Source organism: Cyrtonyx montezumae, unplaced genomic scaffold, assembly GCF_038088225.1.
Source record: "Cyrtonyx montezumae isolate F1298 unplaced genomic scaffold, pur_monq_1.0 scaffold_21, whole genome shotgun sequence".
NCBI classification, from domain to species: domain Eukaryota; kingdom Metazoa; phylum Chordata; class Aves; order Galliformes; family Odontophoridae; genus Cyrtonyx; species Cyrtonyx montezumae.
This window is the reverse complement of record NW_027071948.1, coordinates 5,199,735-5,227,286: the sequence shown is the minus strand read 5'-3', so window position 1 is coordinate 5,227,286 and position 27,552 is coordinate 5,199,735. Positions and strand designations below refer to the sequence as shown.

The 27,552-nt window shown below is 39.5% G+C and overlaps 1 protein-coding gene across 3 annotated transcripts in view; it reads left to right on the top strand.

Moving 5' to 3' along the window:
- The window catches only part of VPS13D (vacuolar protein sorting 13 homolog D), an 83,279-nt gene that overhangs the window by 6,645 nt on the left and 49,082 nt on the right, over window positions 1-27,552 (top strand). The window contains exons 10-40 of one of the 3 annotated variants that reach the window (XM_065738154.1): window positions 321-489; window positions 1,762-1,854; window positions 2,229-2,439; window positions 2,858-3,037; window positions 3,474-3,604; window positions 4,337-4,409; window positions 4,611-4,775; window positions 5,270-5,400; window positions 5,613-5,745; window positions 6,773-8,992; window positions 9,317-9,468; window positions 9,623-10,657; window positions 10,964-11,054; window positions 11,407-11,533; window positions 11,746-11,926; window positions 12,592-12,774; window positions 15,400-15,613; window positions 16,083-16,293; window positions 16,427-16,598; window positions 17,614-17,726; window positions 17,997-18,206; window positions 19,971-20,236; window positions 20,319-20,452; window positions 21,367-21,522; window positions 22,075-22,297; window positions 22,533-22,607; window positions 23,250-23,456; window positions 23,630-23,719; window positions 24,593-24,733; window positions 25,926-26,048; window positions 26,545-26,619. In XM_065738154.1, the coding sequence (XP_065594226.1) occupies window positions 321-489; window positions 1,762-1,854; window positions 2,229-2,439; window positions 2,858-3,037; window positions 3,474-3,604; window positions 4,337-4,409; window positions 4,611-4,775; window positions 5,270-5,400; window positions 5,613-5,745; window positions 6,773-8,992; window positions 9,317-9,468; window positions 9,623-10,657; window positions 10,964-11,054; window positions 11,407-11,533; window positions 11,746-11,926; window positions 12,592-12,774; window positions 15,400-15,613; window positions 16,083-16,293; window positions 16,427-16,598; window positions 17,614-17,726; window positions 17,997-18,206; window positions 19,971-20,236; window positions 20,319-20,452; window positions 21,367-21,522; window positions 22,075-22,297; window positions 22,533-22,607; window positions 23,250-23,456; window positions 23,630-23,719; window positions 24,593-24,733; window positions 25,926-26,048; window positions 26,545-26,619 (7,685 nt within the window). Of the gene's footprint in view, window positions 1-320; window positions 490-1,761; window positions 1,855-2,228; window positions 2,440-2,857; window positions 3,038-3,473; window positions 3,605-4,336; window positions 4,410-4,610; window positions 4,776-5,269; window positions 5,401-5,612; window positions 5,746-6,772; window positions 8,993-9,316; window positions 9,469-9,622; window positions 10,658-10,963; window positions 11,055-11,406; window positions 11,534-11,745; window positions 11,927-12,591; window positions 12,775-15,396; window positions 15,614-16,082; window positions 16,294-16,426; window positions 16,599-17,613; window positions 17,727-17,996; window positions 18,207-19,970; window positions 20,237-20,318; window positions 20,453-21,366; window positions 21,523-22,074; window positions 22,298-22,532; window positions 22,608-23,249; window positions 23,457-23,629; window positions 23,720-24,592; window positions 24,734-25,925; window positions 26,049-26,544; window positions 26,620-27,552 lie in introns of all 3 variants that reach the window. The other 2 variants (XM_065738157.1, XM_065738155.1) reach the window with 2 other exon arrangements.

Here is a 27,552-nt window from a genome sequence, read left to right as displayed (position 1 = left end):
GTAAAGACAAGTATTTGTAAGATATGGGATGGTAGTCATGTGTTAGAATTAAAATGCTTGTGTTGTGTTTCCCTACCTCATAAAACAGTTTTAAATATGCACACGTAACCCAAATTCAGTAGCACGAGTGTGATACTGCTCAGTTTGTAGAACCAGCCCGTGTGTGCTGTCTCTAATACCAGTGCCTTTTCTGACCAGTTCCCTTTGTTTCCTCCCTGAGCTCCTCTTGGGCCTTTCACCAGTTTGACATGCATTCTTCTTTTTGTTTTCTTCTTTTTGGGGGTAAATATGAGTGATTTGATAATTCTGAAATATTTCAGCTGCCGAGAGTGGTGGATCTTTGCTTTGAACGCGAACCTGTCGGAGATCAGGGAGCAGAGGCAGCGTTCCACGTGGGAGTTTGTGCTACATCGAGCCCAGGATGCAGTATCTTATACTGACTTGTATTACTGCAAGTTGAAGGGAGAACCTCTCTCTGCTGCAGAGCAGGTATTTAGATCTGGAATTGGGTGGTGTTGATGAGTTTCTGTCTGCTCTGTTTCATCTCTGATTTAAAATCTGTTGTACTTTGGACACATCTTTACCCTTATGCGGGTTGTTTTCACTGAACAAGCTGTTTTTTAACTACAGCTGAGCTCTTAATTCTTGAAACCTGGACTGGTGGGAGGTGTTTGTGCAACAAGGTTCTCATGGTTTTGTTTTCCTATGCAAAAATTTGTTTTATTTTTAATCTGTAACTTTTTACCATCAGAAGTAGCAGTGGGTCTCATAGAATGCTGATGTCTGTCTGACTCCATGTGTGTGAGGTTCATAAGTGTTGTCACACCACACTTGTGGTGAGGGAGGTAAAATGGGAAAAAAGGTGTCAAGTTGATGTTGTCCTTCAGATGCACTTATTTATTTTTTTCCTGCACCTAATGTTAGGCTTAAGAGTTCAGGAGAAGAACGTAATGAACCTGTGTTCTACTTTAGGAGGGAGAAACTTTGGACCATAATTAATTGCTTCCTATCTCTGGGTGTAGTGGTTCATTCTCCTTAAATCCATTCAGGCCACCATGTGCCTAATCTTTCTTATGCAATCCTACTGAATTCTGAATTGATATGCTATCCTTCCCTGCATTATTCAGATGTGAACTGTATGGGTAGCTCAATGTACTGGGGGCTTTTATATTAACTGTCAGAGCAAGAACCATAATATACAATATGAGACATTTGGTTTCATGCAGTGTCTTCAGCAGAACTGTGAAATGTAACAGTGGCAATGCCATTGGAAAACTGTGCTTGGCTGGACCATAACCTTCCAGAAACAGCTTTGTAATCTGTGCAAAGTAGATGAAGTCAAGTGCAAGGACGACAGGCTTAAATGACTGAGTATGCTACTACTCTGCCTGATTTTACACAGTTCAGCTACTTTTGTTATTCATGATAAAAGGCTTTTTGCTCATCTTTCCATGGTTTAGATTTTATGCTGGACCTTGGTCTTGATTCATGACAGGAAGATATTGTTGGGCAAGTGGTTTTTAGTATTCAGTATTAAAACAATGTACCTTATTTCAAATAGCTTTGGATTGTGAGGGGAATGTCAGTATTAGGGCTGCCTGTGTGACTTCCTGTGCTGAGGCACTTGATGCTGACATGAGCACCATGTTAGTTCTACTTTTACCACGGATCCCAAATGCATTGTAGAGGTGTTAAACATTTTTGTGAGCCAAGGTACTGTGTTGTGTTAGAACAGCTTCTTTACCTTTTTTGTCTTCTTAGGCAGAAATGCATCGTATTGAAGATGAGCAAACTTACGAAGAATTGAAGATCCTTTATGAGATAGTTCATGATAAATTTCATGACCTGGCAGAGGTGAGAAGCATTCTGCATCCACGGCAGTATTTAGAATCTTTAAGTGAATTATTTTGAGTTGTGATCACTCCTAGGGAGTGTTAGCTTTTATATGTTTTGATTTTTGAGGTGTGGCATCAGTGCTAACATTGCAAACAGTGCTTGATTCCTCCACTGTTAATTTTGTGTCACCTTACATAGTGAGCTCATGACCATCATATGATGGTCTTCCTCAGTAGTGTATTCTTGACAGAATTTGTTCCATAGTAGAAACTGGTGTACTGAACTTAAGAGTGTTAAGTAGGCAGAATCACAACTTGATACTGTGATGTTTTGTATGCTCATGTGATATTCTTCCATTTATACACATTTATGTCTTCAATGTTCATACACAGAGCATTAAAGAACCATTGCCTGATTCTCCTGGAGCTTCTCCTTCAGCAGAATCTGCACATGGCAGTAGCACTGGAATGCTGCAGTACCTCCAGTCTTGGTTTCCTGGTTGGGGAGGTTGGTATGGTTACACGCAGCAGCCATATGAATGTGAACCTTTTGAAGGGCTTTTGTCAGACCCACAGGAGCAATGGAATCCAGAAGACATTCTAGGTATGACCATGTGGGGTTTTCTCTTTCTTTTTAAGGCTGCTCACAAGCATAGACAGGGAAAAAAAAAATGATTCTGTTGTATCCACTTATTACTAAAATGATACATGGGATATGTTTAGTTCTGAAAGAGTTTTGAGACTTATCTTCATTCAGGTGGGTAGGTGATTGTAGCAGTAGTGTGTTGTTGGGGTCATCTTAAATTTAGGTTTATTGTGCATGAATTGAAATAGAAAAGTTCTGCTGAACCATTCAAGGAAGAAAGTGTCTGCGTGGCTTTTTGTTGCTTTTCTTACTCTCTTTAGATCTGGGGAAACAGTTATCTTAAAATTCAGATAAACCCTTCTGTTTTCTTGTAGCCTTCCAGAAACACGAGTTGTGTAACGTAAGATGTCTTTTGTTGTTGATTTCTTTTTATTAGGTGCAGATGATTTTTTTGATCCTGCTGCAGATGCCTCCAGCATGAATACCTTCACAAAGAGAGATCACGTATTTGCTAAATTAAATCTGCAGTTGCAAGGTGGCTCTTTCACTCTGTTGCATAAGGAGAAGAAAGTGGCACATGCTGAGGAGAGTGCTTTTATGCAGCTGGAATTTTCAGGTATTGAGTCAATTTCTGTTTGCTCTTTCTTAAAAAAGAGGAGCTTTGTCCACCTTCTCACCTTCCTCTGACACTTGTTTTTAATCCATTAACATTTCTGTACTGAACTGAAGCTTAAAATAAGTACCTCGAGCCAGCTTGTAGAAACTGATGTCTCACATCAGAAATTTTCTCATTTCATATGTATTTCAATGATTTCAAAATCAAAATCAGTTTTAAACATGATGTGTAAAAGGGGGACAACTGTAGAAGTACAGGTTTCTTAATCACTGTCATATATTTAAAAGTATTATTGCACTATTAGTTTAGTAGAAGTAAATATGTACATGAGCCCTTCCAATGGATTTGTTTGGGTAACATTTGTCATCCAAAGAATAGAAATAAAAATTATGCCAGGTTCTTTTAGAAATAAAATCATTTTGTCTCTGTGTTCTAGGTGTGAAGATCTTAGCAGAATCCCTTCCTCGCAGAAATTCTTCACTTCTAAAAGTTCAGCTTGGTGGTCTTTTTCTGAGGGATTTGGCAACAGAAGGGACCATATTCCCTGTCCTCGTTTTCCCTAATCCTGTACGTGGAAAAAAACTCTTAAGATGTGTGTGTATGTTACAAAATGCAATGCAGACGTTTCCCTTGGTTTGTGTCTTATCCCTGAAGGAGAAAATGAGCTTTGGAGAAAAATCTCCATTTCTTGAATGTACTTTACACTCCATTTCCAAGGATAATTCATAGAGATCTCCACTGTTTGTTCTGTGTGCTTGCAACTTCGACATTACTGTTTTGTATTGGGAAAAGAATAATGTACTGAACAAGCTTACATTTTGGAGCAGTCAGCATTGCTGCTTCATCATGAATTGGTCTCTTTCAAAGGGCTGTTTGCTTCAAGTAAGGAAGGCTGTATTTCACCTGCTTACTGTTGCACTATGAGCAGAGATACAGAAGCAGGAATGCAGAAGCTATTTTTGTTTCCTGTGTTGCTGAAGGGATTTGAAGTATCCATTCAAAGCAAAAGAAGAGTTGTAGTCAAATTCTATGAGAGTTTAACCACGTGTACTGTTACTTTATAATTTGTAGAGAACAGACTGCAATTTGCACCTCAGCCTTCAGCTGCTGCATGAGCAGATGTACTTCCTTATTGTTTGATTGTATCAAGTTAAAAACACCTCAAATAGTCTCAGACAATACGTATGATTCACTAAAGATAACCACAAGTCTGATAAGGAGAAGACTCTGTTTTTATCAGGTGAATTGTTTGACTTTTTTTCTGACAGTTTTTTTTCTTTCATCTTAAATCCTTTCAAGCAAAAAGAGGTTGGCTGTGTATCTTCCTTTGGGCTCCAGAATTTGTCATCTGAAGTGACAAATCAAAACAGCGGTGAGTATGATTGAGATTTTGTTTGATTAAAGCAAGCATGTGAAGTTATTCATACCAACCAGAAATTAATTATTAAGTGCTTGGGGTTTCGATTGTTTTTGGTCTGTTTTGGTTTTTTTGGTGGGAATTTGTGTGTGTTTGTATGGTTTTTCTCCCCCTGTTGTGTTGTTCTGTGTTAACCCATTTTCCATTTGGTTGCAGATCCCGATGCCCCCGTGTTTGAGATGCTGTATGAAAGAAATCCCATCCACAGCAATTTTGAGAGGCGCCTGGAAGTCAGCACCAGACCTCTAAACATTATTTACAATCCCCAAGCCATTAAGAAAGTAGCTGACTTCTTCTACAAGGGAAGGGTTCATACCTCAGGTTAACCTTTAATTTTTTTTTGTGTGTGGCTTTTTTTTTCTTCATGATATATATCTTTATTTTTATTCTTAGAAATTGAAAGCACTAATAACATAAATCTCCTCTTTTAAATTCAAATTTGACGATTTCTGGGTGATTTTCCTGTTTAATTGATAAAGAGGTTTCCCATGGGCAGACTTTTGTAACTTCTACTTTAAAATTGCAAGTTACTGCTACACTGCATGATGAGTATTCATACTACCTAAATTAAAATACCTAAATAAGGAGGAACATTTCTGTAAGCTGTCCTGGAAAAGGATGTGGAACAACAGGTTGTTCTAGAGTACAGTGATACGAGGCAAAATCGTATTCCTATCTTACATTTGACTGCTAAAATGAAGTGATTCTCTGTCAAAATAAGTAAAATAAGTCTTTTTTTCCCCCCTTTTCCCCTCCTGATTAGATAACAGATAAACAAAATTAATACCTATTTCTCTTTTCAATCTCCTGCACAGGTTTTGGGTATCAGTCTGAATTAGAGGCGAAAGTGGCTGAGGCTGCCAGAAGGCAGTACAACAAGCTGAAAATGCAGACAAAAGCTGAGATCAGGCAAACTATCGATCGTTTGCTCGTAGGAGACTTCATTGTAAGTTGTTGACCACGAGTGGTTGTGTTGGCTTCCTTAACAAATGGTTTAGCACTTGAAACTCAAGAGCAGAGCACTATTTTTCTGCTCTTGGCTGTGTGAGATGTAACAGTGGAAATGTGCCTAACTAGAGTGGTACGTTTGCTATAGCGTTTTTATTTTATGTTACTTCTGTGTTTTGAGTCATTATTTCTTTCTTCTTAAACTTCCAGGAAAACAGCAAAAGCTGGACAGTGTGCCTTGATATTTCTGCCCCACAAGTGATCTTTCCTGATGATTTCAAATTTGTGGATCCAGTGTTGGTTGTTATAGATCTGGGAAGAATATTGCTTACCAATTCTCAAGGTATGGTCTAGATGCAGTTCCCATTTTCTTTCCACCTTCTTCCAGAAACTCCTGTTTATTCATAGAAAGTAGCAGTGTTTTAAGAGTTTTTCCTCTGTGTATGTTTAGTTTCATAAATAATTCTGCAGTAATTTTTGAATTAAAATTTAGCTGCTGATTTTTTTTTTTTTTTAAGTAATGGAATGTGGGACGTGGGTTTTCTTTGGGGCAGGGGGATCTAAGAGGGGGATCTAAGATCACCTTTCAAAAGAAATGCTCTCCTGTGATAATCACACACCTCTTGAAGGCTTTGAGTAGGTGTGTAAAATGAGTGTTTCAGGCACTTCACCACTGATGAGATTTTGGCTTTGAGGGATACAAAATTTAGCTGTGGAATGATTTTTGGGGACTGTTCCCAGTGAGAGCATGCTTTGAAAAAGCCCTCCAGCTCTGAAGTCATATGGATCTCTGTTCTACTAGGAAAACTGTGAATGAAAATTAACAGGGAATACCAGTGGACTTCTAAATAACATCAGATCTGTTTAGACTCCAGATGAACTTTATGGTGCTTGAGAATACATTTAAAAATAATTAAAAAAAATGAAAGAGATACCAGTGGGATATTAATTTCATTATTTAAAAATACTTCAGGGTGAGCGGATTTGTGGTGAAAAGTCAAAAGTGTTGAGCTCATTGTTGTCTCCAGTGACATTTTGTCTACGATGCAGTAACTTCTATGTTAGGGCAAACTAGAACAACAATAAAAATTGTTTACAGAGGATGCATTTTTGTTTCAATGAGAAAATAGTGTATTTTAATAGATTCTTCAGTACATTGTGAATGATATCTGCATCCATGTAAGAGAAGCATAGTAGATGTCCTGTTGAGAAAAGAAAAAGTGACAGTGGAAGGGCCAAGGACAGTACTGGATGTACCCTGTGTTTTAAAAATACAGCGTCAGTCAGGGAGATCAGGTAATGATGGGAGATATCCAAGGAGGGGGGAGAATACTTCTGTTTGTTTATTTTTTTGTTTGTTTAATCCACAGAAGAATCTAAAAGGAATGAGGGCGCTTTTTCACCAGAATTCAATGAGTTAAGTGATGAGGAATATAAAACACCTCTTGCGACTCCTCCCAATACTCCTCCACCTGAAACCAGCACTGACAGTGGAATCAAACTCTCTGAATTCACTGGAGTAGAAATAAGTGAAGAGCAGCTGCAAGCACACTTAATGAGTAAGAAAATGTACGAGAGATACACGCTTTCATTTTTGGATCTTCAGATCATGGTGGGCCGAGTGAAAGACAACTGGAAACACGTTCAGGATAGTGATGTGGGTCCAACACACGTGGTAGAAAAGTTCAACGTTCACCTGCAGTTGGAACGCAGGTTGATATACACCTCTGACCCAAAATACCCAGGAGCTGTCTTGTCTGGCAGTCTACCAGACTTGAAAATTCATATCAATGAAGATAAAATATTGGCTCTGAAGAACTGGTGCACTCAGCTGAGTGCATCTGAAACGAAGTCATCGGATGGCCTCAATTTGGGGAGAGAGAAGATTTTTTCAGAAGTAGACCAGCTTGGCACTTTGCATGATTCTGTAATGAATCTAACGCAGAGTGTTGTGATGCTCGAGCAGCACACCAGGGAAGTTCTTGTCGAATCTCAGCTGCTATTGGCTGAATTCAAAGTGAACTGTATGCAGTTGGGTGTTGAAAGTAATGGGCGGTATATCTCTGTACTGAAGGTTTTTGGCACCAATGCCCATTTTGTGAAAAGGCCTTATGATGCAGAAGTGTCTCTGACCGTTCATGGACTGTTACTTGTTGATACTATGCAAACATACGGAACAGATTTTGATCTTTTGATGGCTTCTCATAAGAATCTGAGTTTTGATGTGCCAACAGGAAGCCTCAGAGACAGCAGGGCTCAGTCACCCACCTACGGACCGTGTGATGCACGTCCCATTGATGCTTCCAGTCTGACGGAGAGATGCTCTGCAGCACTGAATACTTCATCTGGTAACAATGGAAAAGATCAAGAATCTCTGATTAAATTTGAGTATCAGTTTGTGAGTGCAGAATGCCCATCGATGAATTTGGATAGCAGTCTGCAGGTGATCTCTGTACAGGTGAACAACCTGGATATCATCCTCAATCCAGAGACAATTGTTGAACTGATTGGGTTTCTCCAGAAATCTTTCCCGAAGGAGAAGGAAGATTCTAGTCCTCAGCCTTTAATGGACAACACAGAAAGAGATTGGAGGGAGCAGGAAACCTTTCAGTCTACTTATGTACAGAATACAGAGGTAGCAGTTGATATTCACTGGTTGAATATCCTCCTCCTCAGGACAGTTGGCATGACAAATGGAGAAAAATATGGCAGAAAAATTGCAACAGCCAGTATTGGTGGTACCAAAGTCAATGTTTCCATGTGTAGTAAATTTGATGTGAATGGCTCTCTTGGATGTCTTCACCTGATGGATTTAACGCAAGACAGCGTTAAGAACCAGTATGTTGTCAGCATAGGGAATACAGGGAGGTATGAAGATCTCATTGGTGATGTAGATTACTTTGAATCTTTATTCTTTAGACTTGATGATGGAAGTAGCCTTCCGGATGCTTTGAGTTTCACTCTGACAGAGAAGTCAAAAGAGGAATGCTCTCTCAACCTCAAAATGGCCTCCTTACACTACAACCACTCTGCTAAATTTCTGAAAGAACTGACTTTGTCAATGGATGAATTGGAAGAGAATTTCCGCAGCATGCTGAAAAGTGCAGCTTCTAAAGTTACCACAGTCTTGGCAACTAAAACTGCTGAATACAGTGAAATGGTTTCTTTGTTTGATACGACGCCAAGATCAAGAGATGTTGCCAACTTGGAAGATAATGATGGCTATGCATTTGGTTCACCACCTCTCCAAAGCGAGACCATTAAGCTTATATTGAATGTCAACATTGAATCACCAATTGTCTCCATACCTCGAAAGCCTGGTAGCCCTGAACTGCTTGTAGGTCACCTAGGACAGATATCTATTCAGAATTTTGTACCAGGAGAAGATGAGTCTACAAGTGATAGACTGCAGGTTGAAATAAAAGATATTAAAATGTATTCTTTAAATACCAGCCAGTTTATGAGCAAGAAAGAGTCTGCAAGTGAGGTGTCTCCAGGTCTTCATTCTTCAGGTCCTGCCAGTGTTAATAGCCAGGAGGAATCCCAATTTACTCGTCACGACTTCTTTGAATCATTACATAAAGGCCATGGTATGTTAAATAGAGGACTCTTAATTATTTTTAATATTATTTGTAGAGACGGATAAACATTTGTTTTGGTTGTAGGCTTGCTTAAACACTGCCTCACCTCGTCCTCCTGAAATATGCTGCTCAATTTTAGATAAAAAGGGAAAATCCTTTTATTTCCTAATCAAGAACTGAGTAATGTCTTTAATGCAGAAATTTAACAAAATAGGGCCAACATCACTAATAAATCTTGGTTAATAGCTTCTTAATTATCCCTGCTGTGCAATCTGTAAACAATAATCAATGCATGTATTACAACATTGTTCTCATTTCACTTTTTCTTAACAGCTTTCCACATTCTGAATAACACCACCATCCAGTTTGAATTAGAAAAGATACCCCTAGGGAGAGATTTGGATGTAACGTTCCCGCTGAGTAATGAAGACTTTGGAATATCAAGCATCATGAAAATTGAAGGGAAATTTGTGAACTCTCTTCAGGTATAGTAACCTAGCAGTCCTGTTATCAATATGAACGTTTTACTCTTCATGTAAGATAAGAACTTTTTAGGGAAATATCTTCAAATAGATGTAGTGATTTTAGTGTTACAGAGAGCTAACGCGATAACTGTGATTGTTTTTTTCTATATTGTAGGTCGTGTTAGCAAAACATGTGTATGAACAGGTCCTGCAAACTCTGGATAATTTAATTTACAGTGAAGACTTGAACAAATTCCCAGCTGCTACTGCACCTTCGACTTGTTGTAGTTCTCCGTCAGCATCAACTCTTAGCACAGGCACAGAATTCTCATGTGAACGGAAGGAAAACGGCTTATTCAGCCACTCTCGTTTTAATTCAGTTCCAAACAAGTCATTGACTATCAGGGAAGCAAAATCTTTCACTCAGATTCAAGCAAACTTCCATATCTCTGAGCTCCAGGTTCAGTTAAGTGGGGATCTTACGCTCGGTGCACAAGGCCTTGTCAGCCTTAAGTTTCAGGATTTTGATGTTGAGTTTACTAAAGACCATCCTCAGACTTTGTCTATTCAGATTGCCTTGCGTTCACTGCTAATGGAAGATCTTCTGGAAAAAAAGCCAGACTCTATGTATAAGAACCTCATGGTGTCCCGTGGAGCTCCCAAGCCATCCAGTTTAGCACACAAGGAGTACCTTTCACAGTCATGTCCCTCAGTATCCAATGTTGAATATCCTGATATGCCACGTTCACTGCCGTCTCATATGGAAGAAGCATCCAATGTCTTTCAGCTTTACCAAAGACCAGTTTGTGCCTCTCGTAAGAAGCAAAAAGAAGATGCTGATTCCGAGTACCCCCTGACTCCACCTCCTTCTCCAACAGCAGATGGATCCAGATTGCCTTGTGGAAAAAGTCACTTTGATGATTCATTGGTTCATATCAATATATTTCTAGTGGATAGGAAACATCCTGAATTTTCTTCTCGCTTTAACAAAATAAATCGCAGTATAGATGTCGATTTTAATTGTCTGGATGTCTTAATAACTCTGCAAACTTGGGTGGTGATACTGGATTTCTTTGGGATTGGCTCCACTGCTGATAACCATGCGATGAAGCTGCAGACTGAAGATACTCAGCAGATGTCTAAATCAGAAGTAAATACCTCATCTGCTTCCCAAGCCCAAGAGCCTGTAAACACCAAGCTGGATTTGAAGGTATTGTACCTGAGATGCATAATCATAGTTGTACTGTCTGTCATAGACTTTATAGAAAGTTAAGGTAACTTTAAATCACATTAGCATTTTACAGTGAAGGATGGTCTTAAAACAGTAGATACAGGATGTGTGTGGATATGTAGATTTTTATTTATTAAAAAAAAGGGCAGAAGTTAAAGAAAAACAAATTTATTTGCAAATGGATTGACTCCCTTACGCCATCCATTATCTTGGAGAAAAAGCCAAGGCAGTCCGTTTGTGAGCTCGACCTGTTTAATACCAGCCTGTTTCTTTTTCTTTGACCAGGTCCATTCTTTGTCTTTAGTACTGAATAAGACAACGAGTGAGCTTGCTAAAGCCAGTGTGTCTAAACTTGCTGCTCACCTGGAAATAATTGGTGAGTAGACGGGAGCTCTGAGGTTAGATGTGGTTTAAAATAAAAGATGTGCTTTTCAGTTGTGTTTGCTGCTGCTTATTCTAAGTTTCTGCTCATATGTCCTACTTCCAGGTAATGTGATGCTTCTGTTCCTCCCATTGATCTGAAATTCTCACAGTCTTCCCAGTTGCAGAGCAGCACAATAGTGTGTATTACTGTTTCAGAGGAAAAAAAGAGTTCTGGATGATATGTTTAATCAGCATCCTTTGCTGAGTTACAGTGGGTTTATTCCACTGATAGAAGCTTGTGGAAAAGTTACTTGGGGTTTTCAGTGAGGTTTGATGCTTACAATGGTTTGGCTCTTGTTTTGCAGATGGGGATTTAGCCCTGCAGGGAAGCATTGGAGGTCTGTCCTTAAGTGACCTTACAGCTCACGGAGAGTTTTACAGAGAGCGTTTCACTACAAGTGGTGAAGAAGCACTCATTTTTCAAGTCTACAAGTATGGATCAAACCCTCTTGTTACTGTCCTGAGTGTTAACGAGATGCTGTGATATAAACTACAGTGTATTTTTTTGTATTTGAAATCGTTTAAGTTACATATTATGAGCACTTGTTAAATCCTATGCATGTTTTGCAGTTAAATAAGGAATGGCTCTATTCGTAAGGTGTAGTTAAGAGAGAAAGCTAACTGTTACTTTGGCCCTCTGTCAGATATGGGAGGCCAGATCCACTGCTACAGAGGGAGTGTGATGTTCGTGTCACGCTCCGGATGGCATCTGTTCAGTACGTGCACACCCAGCGCTTCCAGGCCGAGGTGGTGTCCTTCATCCAGCACTTCACTCAGCTTCAGGACGTTCTGGGCCGGCAGAGAGCAGCGATTGAAGGACAAACAGTACGTGGGTTTGTTGGTTTTTCTTTTTCTTTCCCAGCAGACTTTTGTGAGCTGAAATGAATTTTTCATCGTGAATGCTTTTTGAAGTTGTGAGTTGTCGTAGCGTCTTCTTGTTCCTCTTTTAGTTCAGTGGGGACAGTGCAGTGTAATGTTGATTTTGGCACCCTTTGCACTGGTGCTTGCTGTTTGCATCAATCTTTTTGAACTGGACTTTGTTCTCTGCTGAAAACAAGAGTTCAGGTTCCCTTTCAAACTTCTTGTATAAAGTCGTTACCAAACTTGACCTTAATTTTATAAATTGAGAAATAACATTCCCAATTCAGTACCAGTCAGTGTGAAATAACCACCTACTTCCTGTAAATTTGGGTTTCTGAGTGTGTTCTACATGTAACAATGCCAGAAAACCCTGAGAAGAATTTCATTATTTTAATCTGAAAATGTTATGATAAACACTTTTCTAAAAGTACTAAATCAAAAAAGCAGCAACGCGTGCAGCGTGCTTCCAAGTTGCTCTGATGCTTGAACTAAGTTTTCAAGTAAATGTTTGCTCTTCTTTTGGGTGACCTGGTCTGGTGGGAAGTGTCCCTGCCTGTAGCAGGGAGTTGAACTGGATGATCTTAAGGGTCCCTTCCAACCCAAACCACTCTGTGATTCTGTGGTTGTAGGTGAGAGATAAAGCACAGCGAGCTTCCCGGGTTCTTCTCGACATTGAGGCTGGTGCTCCTGTGCTGCTCATACCTGAAAGCTCAAAATCCAATAGTCTTATTGTTGCTAATCTTGGGAAACTGAAAGTGAAGAACAGATTTCTGTTTGCGGGTATGCCAGGTACCTTCTCGCTGAAGAACAAGGTAAGAACATTACTCTGTTTCTCTGGCTGGGGCTTTTTTTAGTTTCTTCTTCCTCTGTTCTTGTGGAGCTGGCTGCAGGTTTCTGAGCCCAGCTGCTCTGCTCTGTGCATGCCTGCACCTGTGCTTGCTTGATGCCTTCAGGGCAGTGGGAGTCTGTGCTGTTGGAGCTGGCTGGAACTGGCCTTGCAGGGTGCACCACCTGCAGGTGGGAGCATAAGAGACTCTCAGCTAGCCCTCCTTGTTGGCTTCTTCTATGTAACAGCAGAGAATAGAGACATTTCTAAGGTGAAAGTTGTTGGAAAATGCTGGAGATGTTTTTCTTCTTTTTTTATTTTTTTTGCTTTCTGCTTTTACTTAATGAAACTGTGTCTGTGTGGTTGGTTTTGCTAGGTGAAACCTAATGAAAGGTTTCAGTGTAGGTCTGAACCAAGGTTATAAGTGCAAGAAAAGGAACTTTGTGGTAAGGAAAATCCATGTGGGAAGGGTTTCTTTATCTAATCTATACAACAAAATGAGTGGCTGTTCTGACAATTACCTATTCCCTTCTTAAAGAGGGAGCAGTGTTCAAGTGGCCTCCAGCCATTGCTACAGTCAATTTTGTCCATTCCCTCACTCTAATTAATACCTTAGAATAGTAGATTGTAATACAGAGTTGTCTTTGGCACTCTGCTTGTCTTCTACAATCTAGTGTGCTGCTATACATAGAGTCATAAGTTGAACATTCCCCAGATAATGTTGGAAGGGTACTGACAATGTGTATGTAGTGACATTATTTCATTTTAAAAGGACTGTGTTATATAGCACTCAGATATTTGCTGTTTTAGAGTGGCATAGAGTAGATGTGTTTTGGCTTTGAGTGTTCTTGTGTGGGGCTGGGTTTTGTTTTTCAGTTTTGCATTCTTTTGTTTTCATTTTCTTTCTCTACCTTGTTTATTTTTTGAGGATCTGATTTTGCAAGGCAATGCATACAAGGATCCGGTTTTATTTGAGGTATTTCACATCTTTGTGGTGATGTTAAAGTGCTCCTCATTAACTAAGAAAAAAAAAAGCCACCTTTTTGGAATTTAGCACTTTGAAAGCTCCTGTCTATGTTGATGTGTAAAGAATTTGCTGAATTCCTTAAGATTTTGAGTTGAATTTATTGTGGTGTGCTGTTCATGCGTGTGTGAGGAGCTATTAATCTTGGTTTACCTAAATTCATATATTTACAGGTGATGTGGTGTCTTCTCTTTGCATGTGCTTTGCAGTCTTGTTTTATAGGACCATGCCAAATGCTCATGTTTCCAAAGTGTTTTTCTCAAGCTCTGCTCTTTTCAGTTCTGGAGGATAAAGATTTCTTTACAGCTTTAACTCAGCTACTGCAGATTCTGGGACACGACTTGATATTAGAGCTCATACACCTAAATCCGTGTTGTGTACAGAAGTGTTTATTCCCTTACTCTCACAAACATTAAATTTCTCATGTGATCTTGCAGAAATCCCTGCATATGTTTGTAGCACTTGAAGATATTCTGAAAAACAGCTTTTAAAATATTGATCCAGTCTTCATTGCTTAGGAGACCCGAGGAACTACAGGCCTGTCAGCTTGACCTCGGTATCAGGGAAAGTTATGGAGCAGATGATCTTGAGGGAGATCACACGACACGTGCATGGCAACCAGGGGATCAGACCCAGCCAGCACGGGTTCACCAGGGGCAGGTCGTGCTTGTCCAACCTCATCTCCTTCTTTGACTGGGTGACCAGACAGGTAGATGAGGGAAAGGCTGTTGATGCAGTCTACCTGGACTTCAGCAAGGCCTTCGACACGGTCTCCCACAGTATCCTCCTGAGGAAACTGGCAGCCCGTGGTGTGGACAGGTTCACTCTTCTCTGGGTGGAGAACTGGCTGGAGGGCCGTGCCCAGAGGGTAGTAGTTAATGGAGTTAAGTCCAGCTGGCGTCCTGTAACGAGTGGTGTCCCCCAAGGGTCAGTTTTGGGGCCCATCTTGTTTAATATCTTTATTGATGACCTAGACGAGGGGATTGAGTGTACCCTCAGTAAGTTTGCAGATGACACTAAGTTGGGAGGATGTGTCAAACTACCTGAGGGCAGGGAGGCCCTTCAGAGGGATCTGGATAGGCTGAACAGCTGGGCTGAGCTCAATGGGATGAGGTTCAGTAAGACCAAGTACCGGGTCCTGCACTTTGGCCACAATAACCCCATGCAATGCTATAGGCTTGGGGCAGAATGGCTTGAAGAATGTAGAGAGGAAAAGGACCTGGGAGTGTTGGTTGATGCTCGGCTCAACATGAGCCGGCAGTGTGCCCAGGTGGCCAAGAAGGCCAACGGCATCCTGCTTTGGCGGGGGGGGTTGGACTCGATGATCTCTTGAGGTCCCTTCCAACCCCTATGATTCTGTGATTCTATATCTTTCTTTGAAAATATTTCTGAAGAGTTTTATTTATTTTTTTGAAGACAGTGTTTTAAGCTGTAAGCTGATAGGAAAAAAGCTTGACCATCTTTCTGCAGTGATGAAAGATAATGTAATTCATAAAAACATTAATTTGTTGAACAAGGGCTTGTATTAGGCCCTTAGATTTTAAAGAGAAAACCTATTGTTAATCATAAAATTCCTTTCATTAGCAGGATTCTGTTCAGTTTTCATCTCCTCTGGGAACCCCAAAACACAGCATGAAGAAAACCACAAGTGCAGATGAATCCAAAGTAGCAATGGAAGGACTGTTCATGAAAAAGCCATCTGGAGGAAATGCTTCTAGGCTGAAGAGTGAGCTCAATTCATTGAGTAAGCAACAAGGGCAACAGTCAAAATTACCTGTTGTACCAAACCCTGACAGCCCAGGTATGTTACGAGCAGGAGGAACCCAATTTAGCTCTTCCTTTTCTGTATAGAATAATGCAGTGCCATTTCACATATACCCTGTGTGACCCTGGAAAACAGAAAGCTCTTGGTTTCAAGATTTTAGGTTTATGTGTAAGTAACTTGTTAGTTTGTGTAGATTTTGCAGCTTAAAGAGTTAGAGAATTTTAGTTCAGTTTCTGAAGAGCATTGCTGCAGTCTGGGTATGAGTATTACGAACATATGCATTGCTGTGGGCTCATAGTTAAGTTCATGTTTACCTGAGCTTGGTGTGTGATAGTTACAGATATTGATGAGTGTGGAAAAAAAACCCACAAAAAAACAAACCAACCTTAAAAACAATCAGAATAACTTCCATGAGAAATTGTCTGTTTTTAGGTAAGTTGCATTAGTTATGCAGAGATTCTTTTTTTTTTCCTTGTTTAATGTGCTATCTCCTGTGCACTTGCAGAGGATCACATCTGCCTCTTAGACTGCATTGTGGTTGATCTGCAGGACATGGACATATTTGCTGCGGAGAGATACCCGAGAGAGTATAATAAGGCTGTGGAAGACACCAGCACAGACTTGAGCTTTCCATCTTACTCTGTGAGGCAGACAGGAGGGAGCCTATTAAAAGAACCTTTCAGGCTGAAGTTACAAGTGGAGAGAAATTTAGATAAGTGAGTGGATCATGGTGGGAATCTTTTATGCTGTATTCCTGCACACACTGTTTCACATTCCTTCTAACGTGTCTTAGAGCATTTCCTGACGTGTTATGGTATCTTGAAAACCCATTTCTTTTCTTTACTATAGAGAGCTAAGTCATGCAGTTGCAGACATATTGATACATGGCAATCTGTCATCAGTCCATTGCTCTCTGGATTTGACTAAATACAAACTGATACGTGGCTTGCTGGAGAACAACCTTGGGGAACCTATTGAGGAGTTCATGCGACCTTACGACCTGCAGGACCCAAGAATTCATGTAAGGGGAACTGCAGGTTTATGCAGTTAAAATTCTGACCTGAACTACTACATTTTCTAACTAGACACAGCATCTGTTATTTTGTTGTAGCTTATAAGATGGACTGATTAATTCAAAAACAGACAAAGGAACAGCAAGGAGCTTTTTAAGTAGGTGCTGTCGGGAGTTGAAGGTTTATTTTGTAATACCTTTCAGCTCTGGCTTGCACATATAATTCCATGTTTCTGAGATTCTTAACTTCTGAAGAGATGAGAGAAATGGGTGCTATTGTGTTCCTTCATTTGTTAATTTTTTAGATTAGCTGAATATATAAGAAAAAAATGGGAAAAATTAAATCTTTTTTTTTTTTTGTCTGAGGTGTTTGTGCTTAGTTGCTATTGCAGCATGTTATCAGTACATTAAGAAGCTTAGGATTTTTCCATAGGAAATGAACGTCTTGAAGAGATTTGAAGGTTGTACTGTAAGCATTTACAGGCTCAGTGGCACCTTTCCCATTAGTCTGTGGTATTCTTAATGATTTCTGAGGTTACTAAAAGATCAAACAGAACATTTATTACTTTTTGTCAAAACCCTTCTTGTCTTATAAATACAAAAGAAAAATTCCAGTAATATAAGCTTTGCAGCAGAGTCTTTATTTCATTATTATTATTTTGAGCTGGTTATCTGTTGTTGCCCATCATCTAGGGCTGTAGTTAAACACAGCCCATTCAGAGAGGTGTGGGCAGCACTTGGAAATAATCAGCATTTATTCTTTCTATTGGGAAGAGTTGTTTGCACTTGATCTTGTGAGGCTTCCAAGCATTGTGTTGCACAGCTGTAATCTTTAGAATCAAATGTGTGACCACAGCAGGGGAAGATGCTCTGAAAAGTCTTTTTCCCAGCAATGGTTAATTAAACTCTTCAAAGGAGAAAGATGCTGCAACTGTTCACATTTGTCCTAAATAACAAAATGTAGTTCAAGGATGAAAGTTAAACAGATGTTCTTAAAAAGAATGTCCGTGTTTGACACTTTCAGACAGTTTTGAGTGGAGAAGTGTATACTTCTATGTCTTTCCTCATTGACATGGTTAATGTGAGTCTGGAACTGATGGATCCAAAAGGAAAAGATGAGTGCAGCTCTTTAGCCAGGTATGAGTTCTCATTTGTTTCTGAATACATATCTGAAACACTACATTCATCAGAATTAATGTAGTGATGAAATTATGATTTAACAGTGTAATAAAACAGTATTTCTTAATTGGTGCCCGATTTGGCACTTTGTATCTCTGTGGCATGAGGTATGATTACCATTGTTTTAACAAATAAATGAAAGAGATTAGCAGTATGACATGCATGCTTCTGACACGGGGAAATAAATGAGCTACAAGATTCTTAAATGTCTTCTTTTTATTCTCCTAGGTTTGATTTTAAGAAATCAAAATTGCTTTTTGAAAGCTCTTCAAATAGAATGAAGTCTGTGAATTTGGTTTCCCATTCCATGATGGTGTTTGATACACGTTATGCCGGGCAGAAATCCACAGCAGGCATGCCCAATGTGTTCAATTGCATCTTCCAGTCATCAAAGAATACTAGCAGTCCGGGAGAAATCCAGATTGAGTTGCATTACAGGTTGGTAGTTGTATGATTTAATTATTTCTGTTTTACTGTTGTGGGCTTTTGTAACGTTTTGACCAAATCGTGGCCTGTTTGAATCAGCACTGCTTGAAGCTTGTTAAGGCTGGACTGAGTTTGTGTGCTTGTATGCATTTGATAAGTGCTGTGCTAAAGCTGTTTTCCAGTAGGTGTCACACTTCTCATTCTGTGGGACTCAAAGAAAGACAGAGCAGTCTCTGTGTTCCTTACTGTGCTCTATGCCACGTTGTTTCTTCCCCATCTCAACTTCCAGAGATGCTTAAAAGCATCAGAAAGTGGATAATTGTTCCATTTCTCACTTTGAAAATGGGAATACAAACAACAGCATCAATGTTTAACTTGGTTGGCATGGTATTCCATTGAGAGATGGTAACCAACAGAAAGGAGGGCGAGGTGAGACAAGAAGTGTTGTGTTCATGTTGGATCAGACTGATTGGCCCAGCTCAGCTTTATGCTTTTGATACCTCCTGAAGCAGTTGGTGCAGCAACGTAGGAAAAATCTGGGCACTATTTTAGTCCAGTGGAAAACTTTGAAGGTGTTTGTTCTGAAGTTTTGAGGCCACTGAGAGGAGTTAGTCATACAGATTTGGAGGATGTGTGATCGCTTTAAGTGCTTAAAAGATGTTTGCATTGAGAAGGGCTTCAAGATTTCGAGTTGAATAAAACTGAAATGCCATGGGATTTGTTAAAACAAACAAATGAACAGCAACAGCAAAAATGTACTGGGTTTTCCTATGGTCCTTGATCCAGTGTCTGCCTAGTTGGGAGGCTTGTTTGCTTAGTGTAGCCTGATCTGTTTTATGAGTGATGGGTTCATGGAATTTTCTTCCTGAGTGTTTTACTTTCAAATTTTATCCACATAAGCACACGTTAAATTTTTATTGGTGAGAGCATCTTTGGCAGCAGATGGAAGCTTTTGCAGAGCTCCACGATTTTGTTCTACTGGTTTGAGTCTTTTGGAGATATCCTGGAGAGCCAGGGAGGGTTAAAGGATTTTGCTTTTGGAAGCAACATAGGCAGCCTGCTTCTCACAAAGGAATTACACTTCTTCAGAGATTTAAAAGTCTAGATTGTGTTGGATAGAACACAGTTTCATGGAGTTTAAGCACTTAGATTATCTTCCAGTTAGCATGACCACATGTAATCAGTGAAGTCAGACAGTTTTATCCTTCCTAACCAGCTCTTCACAATGTGATGCTGAAAGTAACAAAAGGCAGCATTATTTCTGGGTTGCAGAGGAGCTTCCTCTGCTAAAAATGCTGTCAAGGTAAGAGAAAACACAGTGTGTGTCTGATCTTTCACAGGGGCATGGAGCCAGGGCTGCGTTTCACACGCTGTGTGTTAGCTTTGATACTGAACAGATGTAAAACAATAATAATAATAAAGAGTCCAGGTAAAAAAAACAAACAAACAAAAAAAAAAAACCTGAGATTATTAATTTCCACTATGTAAAGGCATAAAAGGAGCTCTTACAATTTATTCCATCATTTTTCAGTTCACTTTCTGTATCACAGCTTAGAAGTTTTTTCTTGCAGTTAAGATATGCTAGGTTTCTGCATGTGCAGCAACTTGATGAGTTTCAATCTGATTAACTCTGCTAATTTTTGAAGACAGAACTCTCTGAGTTGTGTACCCATACAAAGTTGCATGTAGCTCTTACTTACCAGGGCTACTCTATTTCCTGTGTTTTAAAATGCAAGCAAACTGACATTCATAACTACACTTCTCTATTTTGAATAGGTCTACTAAGGATTTCTCCAGTTTCACAGTTGTACTGAACAATCTTCGTGTGTTCTTAATATTTGACTGGTTGTTACTTGTTCATGACTTTCTGTATACTCCTGGAGATACCAAAAAGAAGGAAAATGTCCTTTCTTCCCGGCAACGCACTTACAGCAGTGAAACAAGTGTAGTTCCAAAAGCAGTAAAAAGTGGAGTAGTTACAAAACGATCATCACTACGTGTGTCTACAGAAAAACAGCTGGAAGTTAGAGTCAATGTGACAGGTAAATGGGTTCTTTGCTACACTGCTTTACTTAAGGGTAGTTAAGATTTTCTTCTTATTATTTCTCATTCTGTTTTGTTAAGGAACCGAATTCGTGGTCGTTGAAGACATGTCTTGTTTTGATACTAATGCAATCATTTTGAAAGGGACCACTGTGCTTGCTTACAAGCCCAAATTGTTGGATCGTCCTTTCTCTGGCAGTTTGTTTGGCATTGAGGTGAGTAGAAATAAACTTGATTTTGTAAAGTCTCTAAGATCAAAGAATTTGTGAAGGTACACAGTGTATATATACAGGAGTAGTCTGTAGATAGTATCTAAAGTGTGTTAATGCCTCAGCAAGTGCTCTTATTGTACGGTAGTTTTAGGACTGAACTTGCATTCTTTGGGCTTGAAGTGCTTAACTATAATTTCAAAATATTGCTAGCTTCATCTTCCATATGTGAACTGGCAATTTAGTTGGAGTGATGAGGTAGGCAGAACTTAACACATCCTGTATTGGCCTGTAGGCTGCGATCATAACTCATCTGAGAACAAGCAGTACCATGCTGTTGGAATATATGCAAGTAGGAATTTGGAGTATGTGAAGTGATCCTTGAATCCTGTTCAGCAAATTCAGACCACAGCTGAAGAGCTGTGGCCAGTTTTGGGAGAACTGGCTTGAAGAAGCTCTTAACAATATAGGAGTTCAATGAAAACGCTGAGAGCTGTGGAGTATAGAATATATCTGGCATGATTTATCAGCAAAGCTTAAAAGAATTTGCTCCATCTAGAAAAGAAGACTGGGCAGAGATGTGATAAATCTTAAGTGTTTTTTGTAGACCAAAGAACAAAGAGCTTTCCATATCTGTGAGGGGAATAGTGGAATTAAGCCCAGAAGTGAAGGAAATAGTTGGTTGGGTTTCAGAATCTTCTTTTCTTGAGTTCACAGTGTTACAGGTCATTGGAATAAATTGTCTGGAAAGCTTTTTGGAGTCTGCTCTTAAGAGTTCACAATGGAATTGCTATTGTCTGTAGAGAACAGTTTGGCTATAGTTCGTATACATCTTGTGGCTGAGAGGCAAAGCCCAAATATGTTAGCTTGTGCTTTCAGATCTTAATTTCTTTTTTTTTTTTTTACACCATTACTTTTAGGTGTTTTCGTGCCGGTTAGGAAATGAACAAGAGACTGCACTGTCAATTATTGATCCAGTACAAATTCAGGTGGAACTCATTGGGAATGCTTCCTACCCGAGTGGTTCTGGACTGTTGGATGCTTTCAACAGCGAAGACTTCCCCCCTATTCTGGAGGTAATATCAGAGGGCTGAATGACTCTGTGCAGTGCAGGACACAATAAAGTGACCTTGTACAGATATTTCAGGCAAGAGAATCCAGTGAGTAGTTTCAGTAAGAAAAGAAGAGCAGTTTTTACTGGAGTGGAAAGGGCAAACACACAGCCACGCAAGAAATGCTGTTAGTGGCAAGGAGCAAATGCTTTCTGGGATCTCTTATAGAAAATAATGGTGAAGAAGAAAGTGGTGAGCATATAATGCAGGCATATCAGACAGCTACTAACAACAGAATTAATAAATAATTGTTTATTTACTGTTAGTGTTTATTGCTGTGAGGGGAAATGTATTTAGAGGTTTTGTTCTCCCATTACACCAAAGCAAAATATTTTCCCCTGCCTCCAATTTTTGTTTTAGATGGTAAGAGGATGACAACAGAAATGTAATAATTTTATTACTGGAATTTTAAAGCGTGCTCATCGTATGTTAGTATTAAATTTTGTCCTATCTTTAAGTACGCAAGAAAAATGCATAGAAAAAGATAACTGAATCTTATATTTTTTTGTCCATTAGATTCAATTGCAAGCATTGGATATTCGACTGTCCTACAATGATGTCCAGCTGTTCTTAGCAATTGCTAAATCAATTCCTCAGCAAACGTGCGCAGCTATGCCTGACTCAGGTGCACTGATTGCTGAGGGTACTGCTAACCCTGCTTCATCACTGGTGGCTGAGACTTCTTGCTTGGCAAGTGAAAACAGAGAGACACCCAAACGTGTGTTGGATCCTCTTCTCGGTAGGTTTTTAACTCTTGTCACTTCTGCAACACGTTGTTCTGTTTTGTTGATTTGGTGTTTTAGCACACGCTTCTTTTTCTCCCTTTTCTTTTTAAAAGCAGCACTGAATCGTATGCTTTTTCTACAGCTTAAATGAAATAAAGCTCATTTTTCATTCAAGTGTATTTTATTTTAGAAATAAAAACCAGTAGATAACTGTCAAGCATTTCTAATTGACTGAGTGTTTAATTGCAGAGGTCCAACTGGCTCGCCTTCGGGACTTGGGCTTCATTATGGAGGACTGCCGCAAAGCTCTTCTGTATTGCCAGGGTGAGCTCAAACATTCAGAGTTGGCCTTGGGGCTCTTCCTGCTGCCAGACTTTCAGATTGGAAGGCAGCAGGTGGATAGGCAGCGTTTCCTTCTCTACTTCACTTTGGCCTGTGATTACAACATTGGCTCTGTGCTGACATCTTCTTAAGTGTTCTGTTCTACTAAAGGCCACTCTCCAAAGGTGGTTCTTAGCTCTTGAAATGCCACACATGGGGCTCGTGGCTAGATATCTCTGCTGTAGTTCTGTTTCTTTTGTGGTATACCTACTTCTTAGCATTATCCATCTCTTTGGAGCAACTCTTTTTGCCTCTCCCTCCTTTTTGAATGATTTATTTTATTTATTTCTACATACAGTAGACAGAAAGGAAAATGAAGATGCGTTTTCTTAGATGCTGTCTTGTTTCCCAATGTATTTATAGGTTTTTATAGTATTAACTCAGTTTGCAAACATCAGATGCAGTCCTTATTCATAGAAAACAGCATTGTATTTATAATCTTACCCTGTATGTGTTTGAATAGAGCAGTGTTTGTGCTTTGCTGTGCATTGTAAGGGAGAGGTAATGAACTTGTTTCCATGTGGCTTTCACAACATCATCTACTTTCTGAACAAAACATCCTTGTTTCGAATGTTTTTATTTAAGGTGACCTGAAAAAAGCAGCAAGTTGGCTATTTAAGAATGCTGAACCTTTGAAACCACTTTCCCTGACTTCCTCTGGTCAAGATAGCCAGAGGATTGTGCCTTTTCAGTTCATCTCTGGCGTGGAAATCAAAGCAGAAAGTATATGCATTTGCTTTATTGATGACTGCATGGACTGTGATGTTCCCCTTGCTGAGCTGACGTTTTCACGTGAGTATCTGTTTTGTGAAGTGAGTTCCATAGAATTCCTGTTAGTTATGTGTACGTATGTATATATACATATATATCATATGTGTATGACAGAGCCTCCCATTCATTACTGAATAACACTGCAGTAGAAAGTCAGTCATGCTTATTTTGCATAATGTTCACTTTTCTGGCAGGTTTGAATTTTCTCCAGCATTTGAGGGCCAACCCTGAAGGCTGTGCTCATTTTACTCTCTCTGGAGATTATTATAACCGTGAGCTTTCAGGTAAAATATTGGGGTTTTGTGGTTTGTGTAAGTTTAGGAAAGCAATTTTGTGTAGTACGGGAGCCCAAAATTCACCCAGCATGAGATGAATACAAGGGAATGTTGTGTGGATGTGATCCTGGACAAGATAAGCTTACCTTGATGTCTGATGGAACAGTGTGGAAAGTGGAGTGATTGCTGGTAGAAAAGTTACACTGAAGTATTTGCTCGTGATTACATAAAAAGGTTATCCAGGAACATGATGGTTTCCAATTCAGTTTTTTAGTTCAGCATGTTAGAGCACTTGAGGGCACTGATGAGTCCTGAAGGCAATGGATTAATGTAATGAGGCCATTACAATTTATATTAAATTCAAATTATGCCTCCAAATAGGTCAGCTGCTGACAAAAGGAATAAGCTCTTTGTCTGGCTTCTCTGAGTTGAAAATTGAAATTTTCTGTTACAGAACTAATGGTAATAACTATTGATATCAAGGTAGTTTTTTGTATTAGAAAATCATAGGGCTTTCTAGTACCTTTTTAATATCCTTTAGCCCTTAGCTTAGTTGTAATTGTGTGAAATGAGTTTTGAAATCTGTTTTGGAGTTAGCTTCATACTGGAGCAGTGCAATAGAAACAGTGATTTCCTATTAATACTTCCCCCCAGAACTGCAGTATTTCTGCAAGTCTCTGCATACGTTATCAGCTGGTTCAAGTGTAGGATCTGGAGCAGCTTTCTATTAATGACCAATTGAAACCTGTAGGTTTACAAGGTCCCTGCATTCAAGATGAACTTATTATTGAAGTTGCGTTATTAAAAGCTTAGGTATGTGAACAGCATTCCATTGTGGCCTTCAAACATGTAATATGTGTGATGTGTTGGGATTGTTCTCAGGCTGGGAGCCATTTATTGAGCCATGGCCCTGCTCAGTTTCTTGGCAGCAGCATGCTTCAAGCCGCCTCCACCCTTCCCGACTGAAGCTGGAAGTAAAGGCCAAACACCGTTTGGATGTAAACATTACCTCTGTCTTCTTAGGTATGTAGGAATATTCCCTGAGAACATCACCTTATAGACTTCATTTTCACTTCACTAAAACAATAGGTAGTTCTCGTTGAACCTTGCTGGCTTCCCATGGAGGGAGGGAGGGAGGGAGGCTTGGCACGAGTTCCCAGATGCTTGAGATAATATTGTACACAGGTGTGCATTTAGGCAGCTTGTATTTTATCAGATACTGTGAAAGTGTAAAGACATGAGCTACATGCTATAGAAGTTTGTAGGAATTCTTTCATTGGTCATATGAATTCTATCAAATTCATATGTTACTTGACATTTTTCTGTAATTGGGAACAGGCTTTCATCTAAAGCTTTCCATACTTTACAGTTCTTAAAAATATTTTGGTAAGCTCATCAGTTTTCAGTACATTGGCAGACATAGTGGGGAGCTGCTTATTTCTGCAGTCTGAAAGCTGGAGTTTTCAACTGCCACCTCAGGAAATTGAAATATTTTGTTCATCATTAACTCAGACTTTGTGGACATTTGTGTCATGAGGCCGTGTACGTTGCCAGAAATGCTATGGCTTATTCTGCATGCAAGTCTGTGTAGTTTAATGGTCGTAATCAGTGTAGAAGCCATCAGATGAAGCAGAAGAGCCTTCCTTGTTCCTTGAATATTCACTTGTTTCTTCAGCAAAGTCTGTGAGGTTGTTGAAAAGAGGGAGGTAAGGTGGAAGGAAAATGTCATCAGCAAGTCCTTAGAATCCCTGTGATGCTTTTTACTACCAGTGGCAGCAACAGGCTGGTTTGATAAATACTGTTCCAGAGCACTTAATTGGTGTCTTCATATTTATGGAGGAATAGATGTATACCTCTTAAAAAGAAAAGAAAAATGGAAACTGCTTCTGACACAAAAACATCTTCAGATTAATTGCCTTTTCAGAGGGACCTCCTATGTTGCCACTGGAGTATCATGAAAAATGGGAATTCTGCTGCAAGTTTAAAAACAAAAAAGTCCCTTAAGAATATAAACATTTGTTTTTGAAGACAGCACTGTGGTTTCATGAGCTGTTATGTCTTTAAATTATGTAAGTGGGTCATAGAAAAAGCAGTGAAATAAAAGCTTTCCCATTAAAGCGGGGCAGGTTTAGGCTTATAAATTTCAACTGCTTTTTAACTGCTCTTCTTCTGGTCACTTTGCAGACATTTACTTTGTGTGCTTATATTCTTGTAGAGCAGTATGCAAGTACCAAGCAGTCATGGATGGAAGATTACTGTAAACAGGACAAAGAAGTAAATGCAGTCAGTTCTGAAGATTGGATGGACTCTTCAGCGGATTCACCATGTTTTGGACAGAGTATGCTGTTAATTAATCACCCTTTATTTGAAAAATCCTGACATGCTCAGTCATTTGTCTAATGTATTACAAACATGAGTATTTGGCCTTCGCAGCATACAATGAGTTGTTAGAGGTATCTGGCAGAAACATTAGAAATTCTGTTTTCTGTTCAGTTGTTCCATTCTTTAATGACAGAAATCTTCCTCACTGTTTCTCTTTGAGTGTGAACTCAGCGCTGCTAGTTCTGCTTCCTTTTATGATCACACTTTGACAGCAGCTCTCTGAGTAAGAGTGTGTGAGGTGTGGCAGCTCTTTCATATTCTCTTCTCCCAGTATTAATTCTGGAAGAAGATTTAGTAACTCAAATCCCAACCTCACATAAACAAGTGGATGGAAACTCATACAGAGATTGCATGCTGCCAGCTGTCCCTGTCTTCCTGCTGCATGGTGGGGAAGAGTCTAACTGTATTTGTGGTTTTGCTTACCTGCTAACTTTGTCTTTCCTGTCTGCCAGGCCTTCCTCTTGTCTACCTTAGAACTAGGAGTACAGCCAGTTTGACTAACCTAGAGCATCAGATCTATGCTAGAGGTACTGTATAGCACAGAGAGATTAAATGCTTTTTCATTTTTTGAAATCTGTACAGCAAATACTGTGGTGTATGTGTCACTTGCCAGTAGAACAGTGTCTGTATTTTAAAAGGAAAACAAACAAACAAGTTTTTATACATAGCATTTCATCCCATCTGTCAGTTTAAGGGCTCCTCTGAGCCCTTTAGCAAAGAAGGGAGGAGCTGTTTTTCAGATAGGTTGTATGAGTTGTTGGCTACACAATGTTCATTTTCTGAGGTATTTTTTCAGGAAGGTGTTTTATTTTTGTGGGAAAGAAGCATTTATTGCTTGACTTTTAATGGGCACAGCAACAAACGGAACAGCTACATGAATTATGAAGAAACTCCTTTTTGTGATAAATACTTTATTTTCCAGTGCTGGTCTCAAGATGCAACTTGATATCATGTTTTCTTTTGAAATCCCAAAAACTCCTTCTCATGTGTCCCAGAAAAATGAGTGGCCAGCCAATGAAATAGCAGAGTAAAGTTCATCTGGCTCCTGGTCTGTGATTTTATAGAACCTGAGCTAGGCAGAAAAGTCAGACTTTACACCTAAAACATGTATATTTTTAAGTTTCATTCAGCAAAAAAAGTGTTTTCATTGTAAAGAATTTGTACCTTTGAATTGAAAAGTATTTCCTCTGTGAGATATTGGGTGGTCAGGTTCATGTCTCCATTGGCACCGTGAGGAATTTGATGTCCTTCATTTGGGAGAAAGGTGTGTGCAGTCATCAATAACTCCTTCACAGGTACCCCCACCTGCTCCCCCCCCTCCTGTGTTTGTACTCTTGTGCTTCAGTTCTTCTTGGTCAGATGCAGGGCTGCAGTGGGCTGGGTGGGTCTCACAGCATGACAGACTGGAACTTAGTGTAAGTCATCCTTTGGAGAGAACGTCCACAAGATGTTTAATTCCT